At 36.9% G+C, this 18531-nt stretch overlaps 3 protein-coding genes, 1 non-coding gene and 1 pseudogene across 4 annotated transcripts; all 5 read left to right on the top strand.

Annotated features, from left to right (window-relative positions):
* Positions 1–1767: 1767 nt before the first annotated feature.
* On the top strand, positions 1768–1840 carry TRNAF-GAA (transfer RNA phenylalanine (anticodon GAA)). Its single transcript has one exon. It is a non-coding gene; the product is annotated as a tRNA-Phe (tRNA).
* Positions 1841–1923: 83 nt separating this feature from the next.
* Positions 1924–4438, top strand: LOC149009003 (uncharacterized). Its single transcript, XM_089163248.1, has 4 exons — positions 1924–2315; positions 2536–2817; positions 2947–3033; positions 3256–4438. The coding sequence occupies exons 1-4, from the start codon at positions 2097–2099 to the stop codon at positions 3397–3399; spliced, it is 732 nt and encodes a 243-aa protein (XP_089019374.1). The 5' UTR covers positions 1924–2096; the 3' UTR covers positions 3400–4438.
* A 2398-nt stretch (positions 4439–6836) lies between these two features.
* Positions 6837–8133, top strand: LOC149009002 (RPM1 interacting protein 13-like). The gene is made up of 3 exons (XM_089160480.1): positions 6837–7195; positions 7367–7453; positions 7662–8133. The coding sequence occupies exons 1-3, from the start codon at positions 6962–6964 to the stop codon at positions 7821–7823; spliced, it is 483 nt and encodes a 160-aa protein (XP_089016606.1). The 5' UTR covers positions 6837–6961; the 3' UTR covers positions 7824–8133.
* Positions 8134–8632: 499 nt separating this feature from the next.
* On the top strand, positions 8633–13314 carry LOC149009001 (G-type lectin S-receptor-like serine/threonine-protein kinase At4g03230). Its single transcript, XM_089160481.1, is given in 10 exon segments — positions 8633–9397; positions 9521–9753; positions 9848–10027; positions 10029–10617; positions 11339–11497; positions 11624–11832; positions 11907–12120; positions 12224–12461; positions 12574–12721; positions 12798–13314. Coding segments are annotated over 10 exon segments (2592 nt in total). The 5' UTR covers positions 8633–9090; the 3' UTR covers positions 13113–13314.
* A 457-nt stretch (positions 13315–13771) lies between these two features.
* LOC149009000 (cysteine-rich receptor-like protein kinase 44) lies at positions 13772–16762 on the top strand (annotated as a pseudogene).
* Positions 16763–18531: the final 1769 nt, after the last annotated feature.

The following is an 18531-nucleotide window of genomic DNA, read 5'->3' as shown; positions in this document are numbered from 1 at the left end:
CCTCACAAAGAGAAGTGACCTTATCCTTTCACCCACAGCCTTTAAGGCTCTATATAAACTCATTTTCATGTTCATTATGAACCACGAATTTCCTCCTCCTCTTTCTTTCTCTCTCTCTTTGTTGTTGTTCTGTCAAGCAGTGAACAGTACCTAATACACCTTAAGTAACCTTTCATGGGATACAACCTTAAAGGTTGAGCTGGCTGATCTTGGGGTAAAGACATTGTAGAACCCGTATTGCACAAATCGAGGTGTCTAAATACCTTAAAGAAAATACCTTTGTTACGATTCAGCTCTCAAGAAGAATTATAAAATCAAGTATATTTGCAGATTCCTCAACAATGTTTCAACAATTCCCCATATACTATCAAATCTAGAATCGATCCGTTCAAGCCTTTCGTTCGTGCTGTCCATTTGTTTGGCGAATGACAACCATTGGATGGAGAGAAATTATATCTTCTAAAAATGGATTCATTATCTTTTAACTATTTCTAAACCGGTAAATGCTATTTTAATATTTCAATCCAATAGTTGAAATTTGACCAGTCCACTCATCGTCAATCACACAATGGAAGACAACCCAAGATATTAAAGGGCAATAGAAAGATTATATTTTCTAAAAGTTTAGACGTTACAGATAAAATATCAATATGTGGTTGATAATAGCTGGAAGTATGTACTCTTTCATAAAGATGAAAACAAAAATAATCGTTAATAATAAAAAACCCATATCATATCATGCCTTGAGCTTTCATCACCATACGTTTTGATGAGATTATTTATGGAAGAACTACTAAAACATGCTAATTAACCCAATAATCATCCTTAATAGAAATCTGAAACACTCCATTTTCAGCCATTGCCGGATCACCACCCGAACCGTATAGGCATTATCTTGCTTTTTTTCATCACCAAACAATCTTAACCAACAGAAAGAATTCAATCACCAGATATAGAACCGGCTCAGATCACAACTGATGATGTGTTAATGTGAAACAAAAACTCCAAATCCAGTGAATATATATACGTTTTCTTGCGTATAAATTTTGAATATTTCCTGTTGTTATAACTGAAAGCTTTCAATCAAAGAAAGAATCATGGGAAACGTTTCTGAGTTCTTCGCTAAGCTTCATACCATAGCCTTCTGTTTGTTTTCCGTCTTGCTATTTGAGTTAGCGCTATTATTTCAATCCTTGTCTTGCTATAACTGGCGGCGCCTCCACAAACGAGCAAATGGAATCACCCAAAACAACACCTTAATGGGTTTGATCGATGTCCAGATTCCGGCGATTTGTTACAGAGGTAGCGGAGAAGGGAAGGAATGCGCCGTGTGTTTGATGAAGGTGGAAGATGGTGAAAAAATCAGAGAACTGCCATGCAAGCATGATTTCCATAAGATGTGTTTGGATCAATGGTTGGAGAAAGAACAGATGACATGTCCTTTGTGCAGAAGATATGTGTTACCTGAAGATGTTGTGTTCAAGCACAAACAGATGAGAATTATTGAAGAGTTGAACAGAGATTCTTTTTTGTATATACGATGGTAATTTATCAAAACCAATTAACCAAAATGTAAGGAAACCCAAATCAGAATTGGAATCCTCTATGTGATTTTCTGTAAATTATTATTATTTCTTTTTGTAAAAATATATTATTATTTGATTCAAGGACCGGCATGGTTTTTTTTGGCAGAGACCAATATTAAATCTGTGATTAATGTTAAGAAAATTTAGAGTATTATCCTTTTACGTGGATCGTTTTTCAATTGCGGGGATAGCTCAGTTGGGAGAGCGTCAGACTGAAGATCTGAAGGTCGCGTGTTCGATCCACGCTCACCGCATTTTTTGAAATTTTTTCACATATGGCTGTAACTGTGGTCGAGCTGTTTTTTTCCAGTTTCTATTGTGATGGAACATATGGCTGTAACTGTGGTCGAGCTGTGCATTTCATCAAACACTTTCTGGAATTGTTTCAATCGTCACTGATGCAACAATCCCAAAAAATTAAAAAGTAAAATTAAATTGAAAAGGGAAAAAGGGTAAGAGGAATTGGTAAGGGCTAACGAGATCATCTGCTTCATCAGAGATTGTAAAGAAATGGCCGAAGAATATCACACTAAATGGGAAAATGGGATCGAGTGGTCTTCTTCTTCTGACGATGAAGATTCTATCCGATCAATTTTCTGTCTCAAAAAAAGGACCTCATTCGAAGAGTTTGACAAAGTGGAAGACTGCTACATCTTGGAATTCGATCCATTTGAAAAGCTTTCTCTCGAGGATGATGACTCTAAAGAGTTTTCAGTTCATCGAAGCCAGGTAGGTATCCTGAACAGAGCACATAAACCATCAGTTAAAACCCTAATTTCTTAGTTCTGCCATCTTATCAGATTATTTCCGATTTTTGTTTTTGGTTGAATTTATTTATTTATTTATTTGGTATGTATTGATTGTGGGTTATCGAGATTATCGACACTCGATGCTTTTCTCTGCGAAATTTCCCTTCTACGAAGCTCCTCACTACTGTTAATGTGAACAGGTTTCTGTATCTCTAGACTTCAAACACTTGATTGATTGTGTGGTAAAAGAAGAAAGGTTGATAAGGATGAAGGGGATCGAGTCGTCCGCTTCTTCAGAAGATGAAGGGTCATATATCGGCTCAATTTTCTGTCTCAAGAAAAATGTCTCTACGGAAAAGTTCGACGAAGTGAATGATTGCTACATTTTGGACTTTGATCCGTTTGAATCCGTTGATCTTGACAAGCTCTCCCTCAATGATGATGATGCTGAAGAGCTCTCTGTAATAGCTCAACGAGGAAAAGTGGGTACCCTGAATTGAACAAAGAATTCATCAATTTGACTGTTAAGACTGAAACATACACAGATGGATACCTTGTTTCTTTTGTTTCAGCCCTACTGTCAGATTAATGTATTTGATATGTGTTTGCAGGTGGCTTGTCTAGATTTTCCCCATTCAAGGCACCTCTGTGCGAAATTTCCCTTCTGCAAAACTCCTCACGAGGATCACTGTGAACAGGTATTGAAACTCTGGCTTCAAAACACTCCAACTGATTGGTGCAGTGTCTTTAGAACAGCATTAATTAGAACTGATCGGTGGTGCATAGAGTGTTAATTAGGACAAAATTTTCTTATCCTTCTAACCTACTTTTGCATTGATATAGATGGATATTTCTATCATTTTCAATCTCAGAATCAGCTGAGAAAATTCAAACTAAAATTGATGTTTTGGTGGTTGTAGTGCTACTGTTATGTATGTGATTCTGCTGCCCCTTGCAAATCCTGGAAGAGTCCTGGAAGACATTGTGATGCTACAGAGCATGACGAATCATGGAGGAGCTTGAGGAGAAGGAATGTACCTGCAGCACCAATTGCAGATCATTGAAGTAGCTTTCATCTCAAGCCTTTACATGTACATATATCTCAATGACTTGTATGGTTGCAGTGCTACTGTGCAGTGTGTATGTCAGTTGCCCCTTACAAATCTGGAAGAAACTAGGCTGGACATTATGATGCAAGATATCATGATGAGTTGTGATTTTTTTTTTTTTGGGTGGGAAGCATGAGATTTTATTTATAAATATCAAAACCAGGTAAGTTGCAAGCAAGAGAATCTAGTAGTAGTGCCTAGTACAGGAATGGGGTGTGGGTGTTCAAATACAGAAAATATTCTTGAGCTTTAGCGGCTGCAATGTTCCCTTTCCTGTGTATATGTATGAATGTGACATTCATAAAGGAGGTAGTCAAGTGCGAGGTATCTGTTAGTATTGGAGATATCTTTCAGGCCAGGGTCTGAGAAGGGCTGTTGAATAAATCAATAACAGTTTTGATGTCAATTTCAAATAGGAGGCAAGAGGTGTGTGCAAGTCTATTGTCCATAGGAGAGCCTTACAAACTGCCATGAGTTGTGATTCTTGTGAAAGGGTAGGACTGAGGAACAAGAGGAAGTCTCTGCTGTGGATAACCAACAAGAGCACAAGGCCTTTAAACATGTAGTGAGCCGTTGAGGCAGGATTTTTGCAGAGATTATTGAATCCATGGAAATAAGTTTGTGTAGATGAAAGAAAGTATGTGGATAATTTTGTGAAGGATGATGGGATTTCGCAATATTGAAATGTTGGAACCAGATCTGATTGCAGGTTCTTTGACAGTGAACAGGTTTGCTATTGGGAATTTCATTAGTGAACACGTTTGGGAATGACATCTTAAGAACATGTGGTGAAGTAACCTTGATAGTCACAGAACTGTAGACAATAGAATAGTCCATTGTCACTTGCAATACATCTACAGCACTTTGTATTTTTGTTAATGCATAACAACCAGCTCACATTTCTTGAGAGTGATCACCGTTTGTTTGCAAAGGTAGGGTGAAAAAAAAAGAGTGGAAAAAATAACATCTAGACCCTATATGTAATGGGGTTAAATTGGGGGAGAAAAAAAGAAAATGAATGGATTTTGTGGGGAAGTTTTAAATGTGAGTCTTATTTTGTTGTTTTTCATACTTTTAATTTTTTTTAATTTTACATATTCTATGAGATTTTGAAAAAGCATGGGGTGGTAAAATTAGCATGCCAATTGTCACCTCAGCAAACATAAGGAATTAAGTAAGTTTGTATGCCAATTTTTCTACCTAGTGAACTAAACAAGCCACACTTTTTTTGCAAAAATTTTTTTACCCCCCCCGCCCCCCCCCCGGGAGATTTCACCTACAAATAGATTGCCCCCTTTGATTTTATAAAATAAATTGTTTTTCCCAGTCATTTTTGCCCACCCCACCTTTATTACAACTAACAAATAATGATTTTGCAAATATGAGGTGGAAAAAAAACATTTGACCCTATATGTAATGGAGTGAAAAAGAAGGAAATGAAAGGATTTTATGAAAAAATGTTAAACATGGGTCTTATTTTTTTTGTTTTTTACATTTTTTTCATAAAATTTTACATATTTTGTAAGATTTTGAAAAGGCATGGGGATTGGAAAGTTAACATACCACATCACTAGACAAGTTTCCTTAAATTAAAAAAATTTATCTCTGAGTTTCTCACCCCAAGCTAAGGGTGGCAATTACATACTAAAACTATTTAATCATATCAAACTGCGCCATCTAAAATCATACCATATCGCACTACCGTTTAAAATTTGGCATGGTACGTACAAGAACCGAATTTCTTTGGTACAATTCCGGTTTTAGGTACTCATACCGCTGGTATGTACCGAATTGGTACCATACCAAATTAAGTCACACTTTGAGATTTGTGGACAATTCATAAATGAATTAACGCTAGACTCGAAATCCATAAAATATATATATATATATATATATATATATATATATATATATATATATAGAGAGAGAGAGAGAGAGAGAGAGTCGTTGAACTAAATAAGTCACACTTTGAGATTTCATAAAAAATCTTGTTTTTCAATTTCTTTTCTCATCTTTTTGTCCACCCCACCTTTATTCCAACAAAAAAAATAGTGCCTTTTGCAAAGGTGGGATAAGAAAAAAGACATTTAAACCTCATGTGTAATGAGGTGAGGGATCAGCTAACAACGAAGGCCTACTCGGTTCAAGGCCGAATTATTGGCGATGTTCCTCTGATTGGTTATTGAACTTATGTTCGGTTTCCATCCTTGCCCCTATTTCTTAATGAAAGCTTGATTATCAAAAAAAAAAAAAAAAAGTAATGAGGTGAGAGAGAAGAAAAAGTAAAGGATTTTATGAAAAATTGTTAAATATGAATCTCACTTCAAAATCTTTACATATTTTATGGAGTTTTGAAAAGACATAGAGTGAAAAAGTTAGTATGCTACTATTTATGGAAGTTTATTTCTAATTTTCTTACCTCACACAACCAAACAAACCAAACTTATAGGATTTAATGAAAATTTTTGTTTTTTCAAATTTTCCCCATCTCAACTTTATTCTAGCAAACAAACATAACCTAAGAATTTCTATTTATTATTGATAAATTCATAAACATGAAGGCTTTTGAGAAACATTTTTGTAAAAATTATGATATCTAGGTACAATCTGTGGTTCGAACATCATATTCCAATCTAAGAATGTCAATTTATATAATGTGTCATTTGCAAACTGAAATTGTGTACTTATATTGGGATTTTGTATCATACCATACCGAAATTGTGTGATAATGACATGGCATATTTATTTATACCATTAAATATTTGGTACGACAATTACATGAGATAAATCTATTTGATATCCCATTGATATCGTACTAAGTAATGGTTTTGTACCAAATTGATAGCATTATTCCAATCTTGTGATTGACGGCTCGATAAGATTGTACCTTGCCTCTATTAAACATGATAATTAGGAAGAAATAGGATGGTTTTGTTAAGCCATGAAGAATTGTGAAAAAAAAATTCATTACTTAAGAGATTTCATGAATGAATCAAGGCTAGACTCAAAATTCATGAATAAAAAGTTCGGTTAATAGATCACCTTGTTGATGAAAACAATAATTTTTCAAAATAGTATATTTGTATATTTTTGGTAGTTAAAAATTTTCCTTTTTTACTGTTAATATCGTCTACTCCTTCTGTTTTTTTTTTTTTTCCTTTCAAATTCAAAAATTCAAAATTTTTTTGGAACAGTGAAAATTCGAAGTTTGATATGTGAGAAATTCAGTTCGTGTGAACCGCTGGATCTACATCAACACGCATCCACACTCCATGGCTCTTGACCGCGCGATGGTAATTTCTGATCATCAATACAATTGAATGGTGGGAATTTTTAAAAACAGTAAACATAAAATCCCTCTGAAGCATCAGATCTCGAAATTCAAACGGTCATCTACTCAGCGCTTAAAAGGTTCGGTCGACCGTACAACTCCCCCATTCTGGCCACAGCGCCGATCAATCGTTAGGGTTTTTATTTTGAGGGGTTTAGGGTTTTGATTTTACTCAAAACCGTTTTAATGGCTAATCAGATAGATCCGTCGTGTTCGTTTTCTTATACGGTGATTGAAGACTCCCCTATCAGATCAATTTTCTGTTTAAAGAAGAAACATGTCTCATTCGAAGAGTTTGATCAAGTGGAGGACTGCTTCATCTTAGATTTTGATCCATCTGAACCAGTTGATTCACCTGCGAAGCTCTCCCATGTGAATGATGATGCTCAAGAGATCTCTGTCGTACATCAGCGAGGCCAGGTGGGTTCCCTTAACAGAGCATTTAAAGTTTAAACAATCAATCTAACCTAGTCCCCCTCTCTATATCACCGTGACCATATTATTTTTACATGTTTATTAGTTCGGATTTTGTTTTTTTGTTTTTTGGGTTGAATGTTAGTTCGGATTTATGTATTGGATAGATGTTGATAGGTGGCTTGTCGAGATTTTCCCCATTCAAGGCATCTCTGTGTGAAATTTCCCTTCGACGAAACTCCTCATGAGGATCACTGTGAACAGGTATTCAAATTTCTAACTTCAAAGCCCTTAACTGAATCTGTGCATGAAGCTTTAACTAGATCAGCATTCTTGCTTTGTCCTGCATTATTTTAGCAGTTGGCTAGAAAATTATCTAATGCCTTTGTTTCCAATATCAGTGAATGTCTCTTGTTTCTATTTCAAATTTAGTAGGGCAATGTTAAATGTGTGTTTTTTTTAATGGTTGCAGTGCTACTGTTATGTATGTGATTCTATTGCACCCTGCAATTCCTGGAAAAAATTAGGACATTGCAATGCCTCAGAGGATGATGTGTATTGGAAGGACCAGAGGAAGCAACACCGCCCAGCACCGCCACAGATTGCTGGCACAGCTGCTGTGTCATCTCACTGAAGTCTGGCATGTTTGGCGAACCTTGTTTTAAGCAATCTGTCAAATGTAACAGGCTTAAGTTACATATAGATTCTAGGTACCCTTGTGGTTTTCTTTAGTTAGTGCTAGTCATTAATACAAGGGAACACAGGAATGCAACTGTGCAGATAATTTTTGTGTAAGCATTTACTTTCCTTGAACACAGACCAAGTAAAAAAAAAAGCTTCAGAGTGTTTTTTTGGTTGAAAGTTCAAACACAGTTGAGCCTGGAAGCATGTAATTTCCTGTTCATGTGTAGCCTTTCAATCCAAGATATAGATCCATTGTTTACTAGTGCAGATAATTTTTGTGTAAGCATTTACTTTCCTTGAACACAGACCAAGTAAAAAAAAAAGCTTCAGAGTGTTTTTTTGGTTGAAAGTTCAAACACAGTTGAGCCTGGAAGCATGTAATTTCCTGTTCATGTGTAGCCTTTCAATCCAAGTTATAGATCCATTGTTTACTCGTGTTTTGAGTCTTCAGATCTCTGTCCATATTCGTAGAAGATTCTCCGTTTCCATGAAAAGCCAAATATACAAGAAACTCTTTTGACTTGTCAAAAGTGTACCACCACTGGGCAGTGACCTCTCTCTGTCCCTTCCAAGTTTCAAGACAAAAATGTGGGTCTTCTTGCACTAATTATCTTGAACGGGTGGAGACCAAATACAACTTTTAAAATTTTTGCTCTTCACGGAATTTTTTTTTTCATTTTTGTTGATACAAAACAAAAAGCAGAATACAATTAGTTTGGTACATTAATCAGCTATATTTGTCCAATCCCATGGTGTTGCCTCTCCTAGTGCTGCTGTAAGTGCAAGCGATTTAGCTGACTTTAGGAATTCATGATTCTCAGCAGTAATACTAGAGATTCCTTCTATCTTGGGGGCGAGAAACAGCAAGTCTTCGATTTCTTCTAATGGCCATTTATTTTGTGGATTAGGTAAAGCTTCCTTGATCCAATCCCAGTTTGTTAAAATTAAGCCAGGCTGCAGCTGTTGAATTTGAGCAATTCTCAATCCTGATGCTAATCCTTTACTCCTTTCACGTTGAAAGCTTAATTTGATGAATGGTAGCTGGAGAATTTTCAAACACAGATCCAATTCACAGTGTGGTTGATCAACTCATTATCAGGTTTGCACCATATCATTTGAGTGGTCAAGGGTTGTTTAAGATAAAGAGGAGAAAAAATCATTGATTTTTGTTGCAGAGAATTCAGTGTCAGGACTCCAAGGAGGAAGCTCTCTTGAAAATGAGAAGAGAAAGAAGGTGCGGAAGATGTTCCATTAGAGCCATACTCTTCTTTTTCTTCTTTTCATGTTCTTCTCTTCTGTTATGCTCAGCAGCAGAAACAACAGACACCATAACTACGAATAAGGTGATCCATGATGGAGAAATTATAGTTTCCATGGGGAAAAAATTTGCATTCGGCTTCTTCACTCTTGATGGGGCCGAACAAAACAAACGATATGTCGGCATATGGTACTATGGGTTACCTAAAGACTCAACAACAGTGGTGTGGGTCGCCAACAGAAACAACCCAATCACAGGGTTGAAAGGTTAGCTTTTTATTCAATTTTTCTCTACGACATTGGGGGATTAATTTTTAGCAAGTTCAGAGCCCACATTTTATTTTAAACTTGATCAGTTCTGTGTATTATTTTTACCTAATTAATTAACAGGATATATCAGGATGGGAGAAGATGGAAACCTGCAAGTTGTGGATATGGGAACTACTGTATGGTTCACGAATAATGTTTCAAAGGCAGTGAAGATAAGTGCACAGCTTATGGATTCTGGAAACCTCATATTGACGGGTGAGAATGAGGGTGGTGTTCAAATATTATGGCAGAGCTTCTCAGATGAAAATCCCAGCATATTCTTGCCTGCCATGGGGGAGATGGATGAAAACAAGGTGAAAAAGTGAAGAATTTCTCACACATACTTTCCTAAATACTCATTTATTATGGAGCACTTCCTTACATTTATGATTTACCTTCCATTACTAGGTACTTCAATCATGGATGGATGAGTCTACTCCAGCTATTCGAACTCCTAGTCCTTTTAGTTTTGAACTTGTAAATGGAGTTTATGTAATCAAGAAAAGGTCAACCACCTACTGGAGAAGTACATCCTCGAATGATTTTATCAGTTCCAATGAGGATCCCATTAAGTGTGACTATTTCACTAAGTGTTAGCGATGCCATCAAAAAGAGGTGCAGTATAAATCCCAACTGCCGCCGGTTGGTTGACAATCGAAACAACACCAGATTAGTGATGCATCCATCAGGTCAAATCAGGTTTTATAACTGGTCTCAGCTAATATGGTCTGCACCAAGTAATAATTGCAGCATCTACAATATTTGTGGTCCTTATGGTATTTGCAACAATAAAGACACAGCCAACCTACAGTGTAATTGCTTGAATGGGTTCAAACCCATGTCACAAGAGGATTGGGATTCTCGTGTATACTCTACAGGGTGTTTCAAGCTGGCAACAAGATGTAAACTTGAACGTGAGTTTTTGCTCTTGAATGTGTCTAGAGTGGGGAACCCTGACGCTAGAATTGATTATGCCAAGAATATGGAAGCTTGTAGAATGGAATGCCTTAATTCCTGTGAATGCAGTGCCTTCTCATTTGAAGTAATAAGAGGGAAAAAAGTGGGTATGGATAATTCTTCTTGTTGGCTTTGGATAGAGAATGAACTAAAGGACCTCCAAGGGGCTGGCTTCCAGGACGGTCGCCACATTTATGTCCGGTTAGCAAGCTCTGGTATGGGTACATTGGCTTCCCTTACTCGGATCTTGATCATTGTTGCATTAAATTAAGCTTATAATAATCATTTTTCTTTGAATTCCTTCAATGATTTAATCCTCTGAGAACTTTGAGCATTGCAGAGCCAACTTGTAGTTCTATTGAGGATTGTAAGGCGCGACCAATTTGTGGGGGGGGGGGGGGGGGGGGTGTAAAAAAAAAGGGGAAAAAAAAATCCTTTTGCATGCAAAATTTTGGGGGGGTTTTTTGTTAAAAAAAAAGCTTTAATCAATCAAAATAGTAGCTGAACTTGAAAGATAATGGAGAAGAAGGAGAGCACAATGGCCTGAAATTCTAGTTTAATTATTATAGATTTCATAGTCTAAAAATACAACTTGAGAAGCAAACCATGTTTCCCTCTAACATAGGAAAGAATAAGTACATCTCATGGAGTCAATGAATTTGTGTCCAAAATAGAAATTTCTAAAAATAGAAACTATGCATTCGGACCTGCATTAGAAAGAGTAACATATCGAAAATAACAAGGGCCTGTCCATGACAGTAACAGCCCAAGCTTCAACATTCTTCAACGGGAACTGCACAAGGTCTCAAGGTGACTTTATCTATCTGCATCTGACAAAACCTTTGCATTGCTTCATTGCCTATGTCATAGATCATATGAAGTTCATTAATTAGTAGCTCCTAATAAACATTTCATAGAATGACTACTGATCTTTTGTACCAGGTGTTCCTAAGATAGGTCAGATTTCTACTACTAAGAAACCATGGTCTTCTTCTCAATTGATTGTGGTGATAACCACTGCAGTTGTACTGTCTATTGCTTTCTTTGGTGTGGCTATTTGTATAACTATAATGAAGTGGAGAATGGTGAGCAGAAGAAAAGGTCTGTGGTAAATAACCCATTCTGGATTGCACCCCCTTGTCATGATTCATACAACTGAAGAAATTCTGAGAGTTCATATCATTGATTGTATTTATTTTAAAATTTGTGTTTATCTTTTGAAATCAGCTAATAGGGAAACTACTCAAGAGAGCGCAACTTTTCCTTTGTATGGAGATGCCCAACATGCTATTGGTTTAAATGATCCAAACAGATTTAAAAAATATGAAACAGGTATAGAGGTGCCATTTTTTGAATTTGAAAGCATAGTAGCTGCTACAGAGGACTTCTCTAACAAAAATAAGCTTGGACAAGGAGGATTTGGGCCTGTCTACAAGGTCTCTCTCTCTCTCTCTCTCTCCACATGGTGTGTTGATTTTAACTCTGAGATATGTTGACAATTCTGCCCCAGGGGAAGTTACCAAGAGGACAAGAAGTGGCTGTGAAGAGGCTCTCGAGGACTTCTGAACAAGGTCTAGATGAATTTAAAAATGAGGTTTTACTGATAGCAAAACTTCAGCATAGAAATCTTGTTAGGCTTCTAGGTTACTCAATCAAGGGAAATGAAAAAATTTTGCTTTATGAATATATGCCAAACAAAAGCTTGGACTCCTTTATCTTCGGTGGTGAGTTCCTATCCATCATATCATTTTACATTTATACTTGTTATATGATATATGATTTGCCTACCATTGAATCAAGATCACTTTTCAACTGAAAACATGATAGATGAATCACAACGCTCCTTACTGAATTGGGAAAGGAGATTGGAAATTATAATGGGAATTGCTCGAGGGCTTCTTTACTTGCATCAGGACTCTAGGTTGAGGATTATTCATAGAGACTTGAAAACTAGCAACATCCTCCTAGATGCGGAGATGAATCCAAAAATTTCAGACTTTGGCTTAGCAAGGATTTTTGGAGGAAACCAAAATGCAGATAATACCAATCGTGTGGTTGGGACATAGTAAGTATTGGAAGTAACCTTGTCATTCTACTCTTAAATTGCCTAGCATTGTGTTTCCGTTCTTCAATTTACTCTATTGTTTTGTTGCTGTTTTAATGATATCCAACTGCAGTGGATATATGTCTCCGGAGTATGCATTAAATGGGATTTTCTCAACTAAATCTGATGTCTTCAGTTTTGGTGTTATGCTACTTGAGATTATTAGCGGAAAGAAGAACACAGGCTCTCGATTTGAACCCTCTTTCAATCTTCTAGGCTTCGTAAGTACTCCAACATCTGAATTTCATAATCAATTTGCTCAATTTCTTATATTTCTTGAATTCTCAATTATTTCAGGCATGGGAACTATGGAAAATGGATAAAGTTTTGGATATCAAAGACAGATCACTGTGTGGATCCTACAATGCAATGGAAGTCTCAAACTGCATCAATGTTGGGCTCCTATGTGTACAAGAAGAGGCAAATGATAGACCAAACATGTCAACTGTAGTTTTCATGCTAGGTAGTAGTGAGACAACTCCTCTTCCAATCCCAAAAGAACCAGCTTTTCTTACCAAGAAGTACTATCCATCCAGCTCAGCTTCTTCCTCTACTAGGCCAGAAATGCATAGTATTAATGAGATATCAATTACTGAAGAACAAGCTAGATAGTATAGGATCTGGTTCATCATGCTAAGGGGAACTGGCATACCTGATTGTATCTTGTTTATATATAGTGGTATGTCTACACAAATTTTAGAAGCTAACTTCAAAGACTGTTGACTCGTGTTTTCTTGCGCCCCCCAAAAAAAATAAAAATTGTTGACTCTTGTTTTGAGTCTTTAGACCTCTGTCCATATTCGTATCATGAAAGGCCATACAAGAAACTCTTTTGACGTCAAAGCTCCAGTAGTATGACCTGTGACACTTTCAGGTTTCAAGACAAGAATGGGCTGTATCCTTGTCTTTTTTAGTTTGGACAAAAAGGACAAAAAGGAAAAAAGGTTTGCATCCTTGTCAGTCTTCTTACATTAATTGTCTTGAATCTGTTGAAGACCCAATTCAACTTTTAAAATTTTTACTCCTTCCACGTTGAAAGCTTAATTTGAGGGAGCTTTTACCCCCGGGGGCCGGGGGGGGGCGGGGGGGGGGTTGGGGGGGGGGGGGGGGCCGGGGCCCCCCCCCCCCTTTCTCTCTCCCCCCCCGGTTGCCCCCTACAGACACCATGACTACGTCTATGGTGATCCATGATGGAGAGATTATAGTTTCCATGGGAAAAAAATTCGCATTGGGGTTCTGCACTTCTGATGGTGCTGACCAAAATAAACGATATGTCGGCATATGGTACTATGGGTTACCTCAGGACTCAACAACAGTCGAAACCTGCAATTTATGGATATGGGAACTACTATGTGGTCCACGAATGTTTCAAACCCAGTGACAAACGCAAGCCCAAAGCTTATGGATTCCGGAAACCTCATATAGAGGAATGAGAATTGCTAAGTGTTGTTCAACGTTATGGCAGAGCTTCTCAGATGAACATCCCAGCATATTCTTGCCTGCCATGGCCGTGATGGATAAAACCAAGGTGAAAAAGTGAAGGATTTTTCACATAACTTTCCTAAATACTCATTTATGGAACACTTCCTTACATGTACATTTCATTATTAGGTACTTCAATCATGGACGAATGAGTCTACTCCAGCAGTTCTAACTCCTAGTTCTTTTAGTTTTGAGCTCGCAAATCTCAGAATGGAGTTTATGTAATCAAGAAAGGCTCAACCTCCTACTGGAGAAGCACATCCTCGAATGATTTTATCAATTCTAATGGGATCCCACTAAGTGTGACTATTTTACTGTTGAGTGTTAACCATCCCAACCTCACAAAGTGGTGTAACAATCGAAACAACACCAGGCTAGTGATGAATCCATCAGGTCAAATCAGATTTTGTAACTGGTCTAGGCTAATATGGTTTGCACCAAGTATATGGGAAGCTTGTAGAACAGAATGCCTTAATTCCTGTGAATGCAATGCCTTCTCATTTGAAGTAATAAGAGGGAAAAAAGTGGGTATGGATAATTATTCTTGTCAGCTTTGGATAAATAATGATCCAAAGGACCTCCAAGAGAGAGTTGCCACATTTATGTCTGGGTTGCAAGCTCTGATATGGGTACATTCGCTTCCCTTACTAGATCTTGATTACTGTTGCGTTAAATTATGCTTATAATAATCATATTTCTTCTTTGAATTCCTTCAATGATTTAATTCACACAGAACTTTGAGCATTGCAGAGCCAACTTGTAGTTCTATTGAGGATTGTAAGGCATGGCCAAATTCAGTTTGTGAAGAGAGGTCCAGTGGTACTACTGAAAGTGGAAACAAAAAATGCATTTGCTTCATGTATTGATTGCTGATCTTTTGTACCAGGTGTTCCTAAGCTAAGTCAGACTTCTATTACTAAGAAATCATCGTCGTCTTCTCATTCAATTGTGGTGATAACTACTGCAGTTGTACTGTCTATTGCTTTCTCTGTGGTTGTTTGTATAATCATAATGAGGTGGTGAGCAGAATAAAAGGTATCTAGTAAATAACTCATTGTGGATTGCATCCCCTTGTCATGATTCATACAACTGAAGATTCTGAGAGCTCATATAATTGATTGCATATAATTTAAGATTTGTGTTTATCTTTTGAAATCAGCTAACAGGAAAAATACTCAAGAGAGACAACTTCTCCTTTCTGTGCAGATGCCCAACATGCTAGTGATTTAAAAGACCCAAACAGATTTGGAAAAGATGAAACAGGAACAGAGGTGCCATTTTTTTATTTTGAAAGCATAGTAGCTGCTACAGTGGACTTCTCTAACAAAAATAAGCTTGGACAAGGAGGATTTGGACCTGTCTACAATGTCTTTCTCTCTCTCTCTCTCTCTCTCTCTCTCTCTCTCTCTCTCTCTCTCCACATGATGTGTTGATTTTAAATCTGAGGTATGTTGACAATTATGTCCTGGGGAAAGTTACTGGAAGGACAAGAAATAGCTGTGAAGAGTCTTTCAAGGAGTTCTGAACAAGGTCTAGATGAATTTAAAAATGAGGTTTTACTGATAGCAAAACTTCAGCAGAGAAATCTTGTTAGGCTTCTAGGTTTCTCTACCAAAGGAAATGAAAAAAAAATCTACCATATAAATATATGCCAAACAAAAGCTTGGACTCCTTTATCTTTGGTGGTGAGTTCCTGTCTATCATATTATTTTTACACATATTATATTGTATATGATTTGCCTACCATCAAATCAAGTTCACTTTTCAATTGAAAACATGATAGATCAATCACGACGCTTCTTATTGAACTGGGAAAGGCGGGCCCCAAAGGGCGGGCCGGCGCGGTGGGTCTTGGCGTTGGGGTCGCGAAAATTATAATGGGGGGGCCCCCCCCCGGGGAATTGCTCGAGGGCCTTCTTTACCTGCATCAAGACTCTAGGTTGAGGATTATTCATAGAGACTTGAAAACTAGTAACATCCTCCTAGATGCGGAGATGAATCCAAAAATTCCAGATTTTGGCTTAGCAAGGATTTTTGGAGGAAACCAAAATGCAGATAATACTAGTCTGAGTGGTTGGGACATACTAAGTATTGGAAATAACCTTGTCATCCTACTCTTGAATTGCCCTAGCATTGTGTTTCTGTTTCAATTTACTCAACTATTCAGTACTGTTTTAATGATATCCAACTGCAGTGGATATACGTCTCCACAGTATGCATTACATGGGATTTTCTCAACTAAATCTGATGTCTTCAGTTTTGGTGATATGCTACTTGAGATTATTAGCGGAAAGAAGTGCACAGGCTCTCGATTTGAACACTCTTTCAATCTTCTAGGCTTCGTGAGTACTCCAACATCTGAATTTCATAATCATTTTGCTCACCGCCTTTAAGAATAGTCCCTTCCCTTCCATTCGAATATCATTCTTTTCCGCCTTACCTACCTTTTTGATAATATACAAATACAGTATATACGATGGAAAATGGATAAAGTTTTGGATATCATAGACAGATCACTGTGTGGATCCTACAATGCAATGGAAGTCTCAAACTGCATCAATGTTGGGCTCCTATGTGTACAAGAAGAGGCAAATGATAGACCAAACATGTCAACTGTAGTTTTCATGCTAGGTAGTAGTGAGACAACTCCTCTTCCAATCCCAAAAGAACCAGCTTTTATTACCAAGAAGTACTATCCATCCAGCTCAACTTCTTCCTTTACTAGACCAGAAATGTATAGTATTAATGACACGTCAATTACTGAAGAACAAGCTAGATAGTATAGAATCTGGTTCACTATGCTAAGGGGAACTGGTATACCTGATTGTAGATCTTGTTATGTATAGTTGCTATGTTGACACAAGTTTTTTGTATCTGCCAGAAACTGGATTAGTGAAATGGTTATGGGTTCTCCATTCAGGCTACGGCATGTATAAGATTTTGTAATCATAGGTTGTGCTACTGACTTGTATAGAACAATCAGTTGTAGGAGTACTTTGTCAGCAAAGCTACACGAACAAGAAGTGGTGAAAACAAAATCCACAAGAAAATTTACATGGTTCACCAAAGGTTACATCCACCACTAAGCAGTAATGGTTTTACCATGAAGATGAAGAAGACAGAGAGCTGAAGCTAACACTCCATGGATTTACTGAAGGGTTTTTTATATCTGACACCCACAGGGTGAGAACAAGACAATAGATTGTATGGTTTATAGTGGCCTAGACTTTTTGAATTTTAATTTTGCTTTCATTGTGCTCTAATTTGAATGATATTCATGGTTATGCTCTGCCCTGTACTTTTCCCAAATTGCCTTTAATGGACCACAAGGACAAGGAAACCCCAAAAGCATGTAGAAATTCAATTTTGAAATCTGTAATTTATGCTACACAGCCAAAATGTCAGTTAATTTAATTTTGAATTCTTGAGGACAGACCCCAACATCTTCATAATAATTCAAATCTAGTGCCCTTGATGGGACCGATGGGCATCATTTACTGTACGTTTCAATCTGAAGAGAAATCTTGTTGGTCTATTTCCATCTAAGATAAAGACTGAAGACTGAAGACCATGGTTTCCTTGTGTAGCTTACAACACCTTCTAAATGGGGTTGTTCAGTGGTCATAACCTGCCTAACTAATGCTTTATAGTGCTGGGAAGAAAATTAAAATGAAGGGAAGTGAATTTTTTTTACTTCAAAATGATTTTAACGGACACATTTAAATTCATAAACTACTATAAAAACAAGGGTTTGGAAATCGCCATCTAGTATTACATTTTCCAATTTTTTGCTTAAATTTATTTATTTTTATTTTTTTGGGGTGAAATGCTTAGATTTAGGATAGCTCACCCACTTCAACAATAAGAATGCACATGAAATATATGCTTAATCAAAACAATGTGTTTTGTTATTCATCTCCCACCATAGGCTAAACATATTTGAATTTCAAATTACTTTTGAAACTTTATTATGAGACTTTTCACTATAACAAATAATTTACTTTGGAAAAATATTGAAAACAAAAAAGAGATCTCTTAAAGAGCAATAATACACGTGTGGAGCCCTGCTTTTTGTGTCAAATCAAGGAAAATGATTTGCAGGTAGTTCTCTACCTCAGGTGAAAAAAATAGGCTTCAATACTCAAGTGAAAATGATTAGAGAAATTTTTTGTATAAACACATTTGCTTTACTTTATCACCATATCATTTCCCCTCCTCCCTACTAATGAGCAATGTATCGCTCTATCAAATTTGTTTTTGAGGTAGACTATTTTTTTTTTTTGTACAAAGGAACTTTATTAAGCCAGGGGATGGGAATATTAATATGCCTCAGCAAAAGTTAAACCCACGACCTCTTCACTAAAAGGTTTTGGTTTCACTCCTAGAACAGTTCTACGTTGGTGTTAAGGTAGACTTATAATCAAGTAAAATAAGAGGGTTTTTTTTTTGGCCCTCTAGCCTGTCCAATCCGGTTGTTCAATTGTGACAATACCGTTGGGTGACCCAACCTAGTATTGAACCATTCCATTTATAAACGAATGAGCCGATT

The sequence above is a fragment of the Hakea prostrata genome, chromosome 7 (assembly GCF_041222555.1).
Source record: "Hakea prostrata isolate BN-2017 chromosome 7, UWA_Hpros_2, whole genome shotgun sequence".
NCBI lineage: Eukaryota > Viridiplantae > Streptophyta > Magnoliopsida > Proteales > Proteaceae > Hakea > Hakea prostrata.
Note: the sequence above shows the minus strand (reverse complement) of the source record. Positions and strands in the feature narration are given on the sequence as shown.

Bases quoted from the DNA above. Each gene is read 5' to 3' on its own strand.
- LOC149009003 (XM_089163248.1), top strand. From the start codon at position 2,097: ATGGCCGAAGAATATCACACTAAATGGGAAAATGGGATCGAGTGGTCT. The intron at 2,316-2,535 runs GTAGGTATCCTG...TAATGTGAACAG, and splicing joins TTTCAGTTCATCGAAGCCAG to GTTTCTGTATCTCTAGACTT. The intron at 2,818-2,946 runs GTGGGTACCCTG...ATGTGTTTGCAG, and splicing joins TAATAGCTCAACGAGGAAAA to GTGGCTTGTCTAGATTTTCC.
- LOC149009002 (XM_089160480.1), top strand. From the start codon at position 6,962: ATGGCTAATCAGATAGATCCGTCGTGTTCGTTTTCTTATACGGTGATT. The intron at 7,196-7,366 runs GTGGGTTCCCTT...AGATGTTGATAG, and splicing joins TCGTACATCAGCGAGGCCAG to GTGGCTTGTCGAGATTTTCC. The intron at 7,454-7,661 runs GTATTCAAATTT...TAATGGTTGCAG, and splicing joins ATGAGGATCACTGTGAACAG to TGCTACTGTTATGTATGTGA.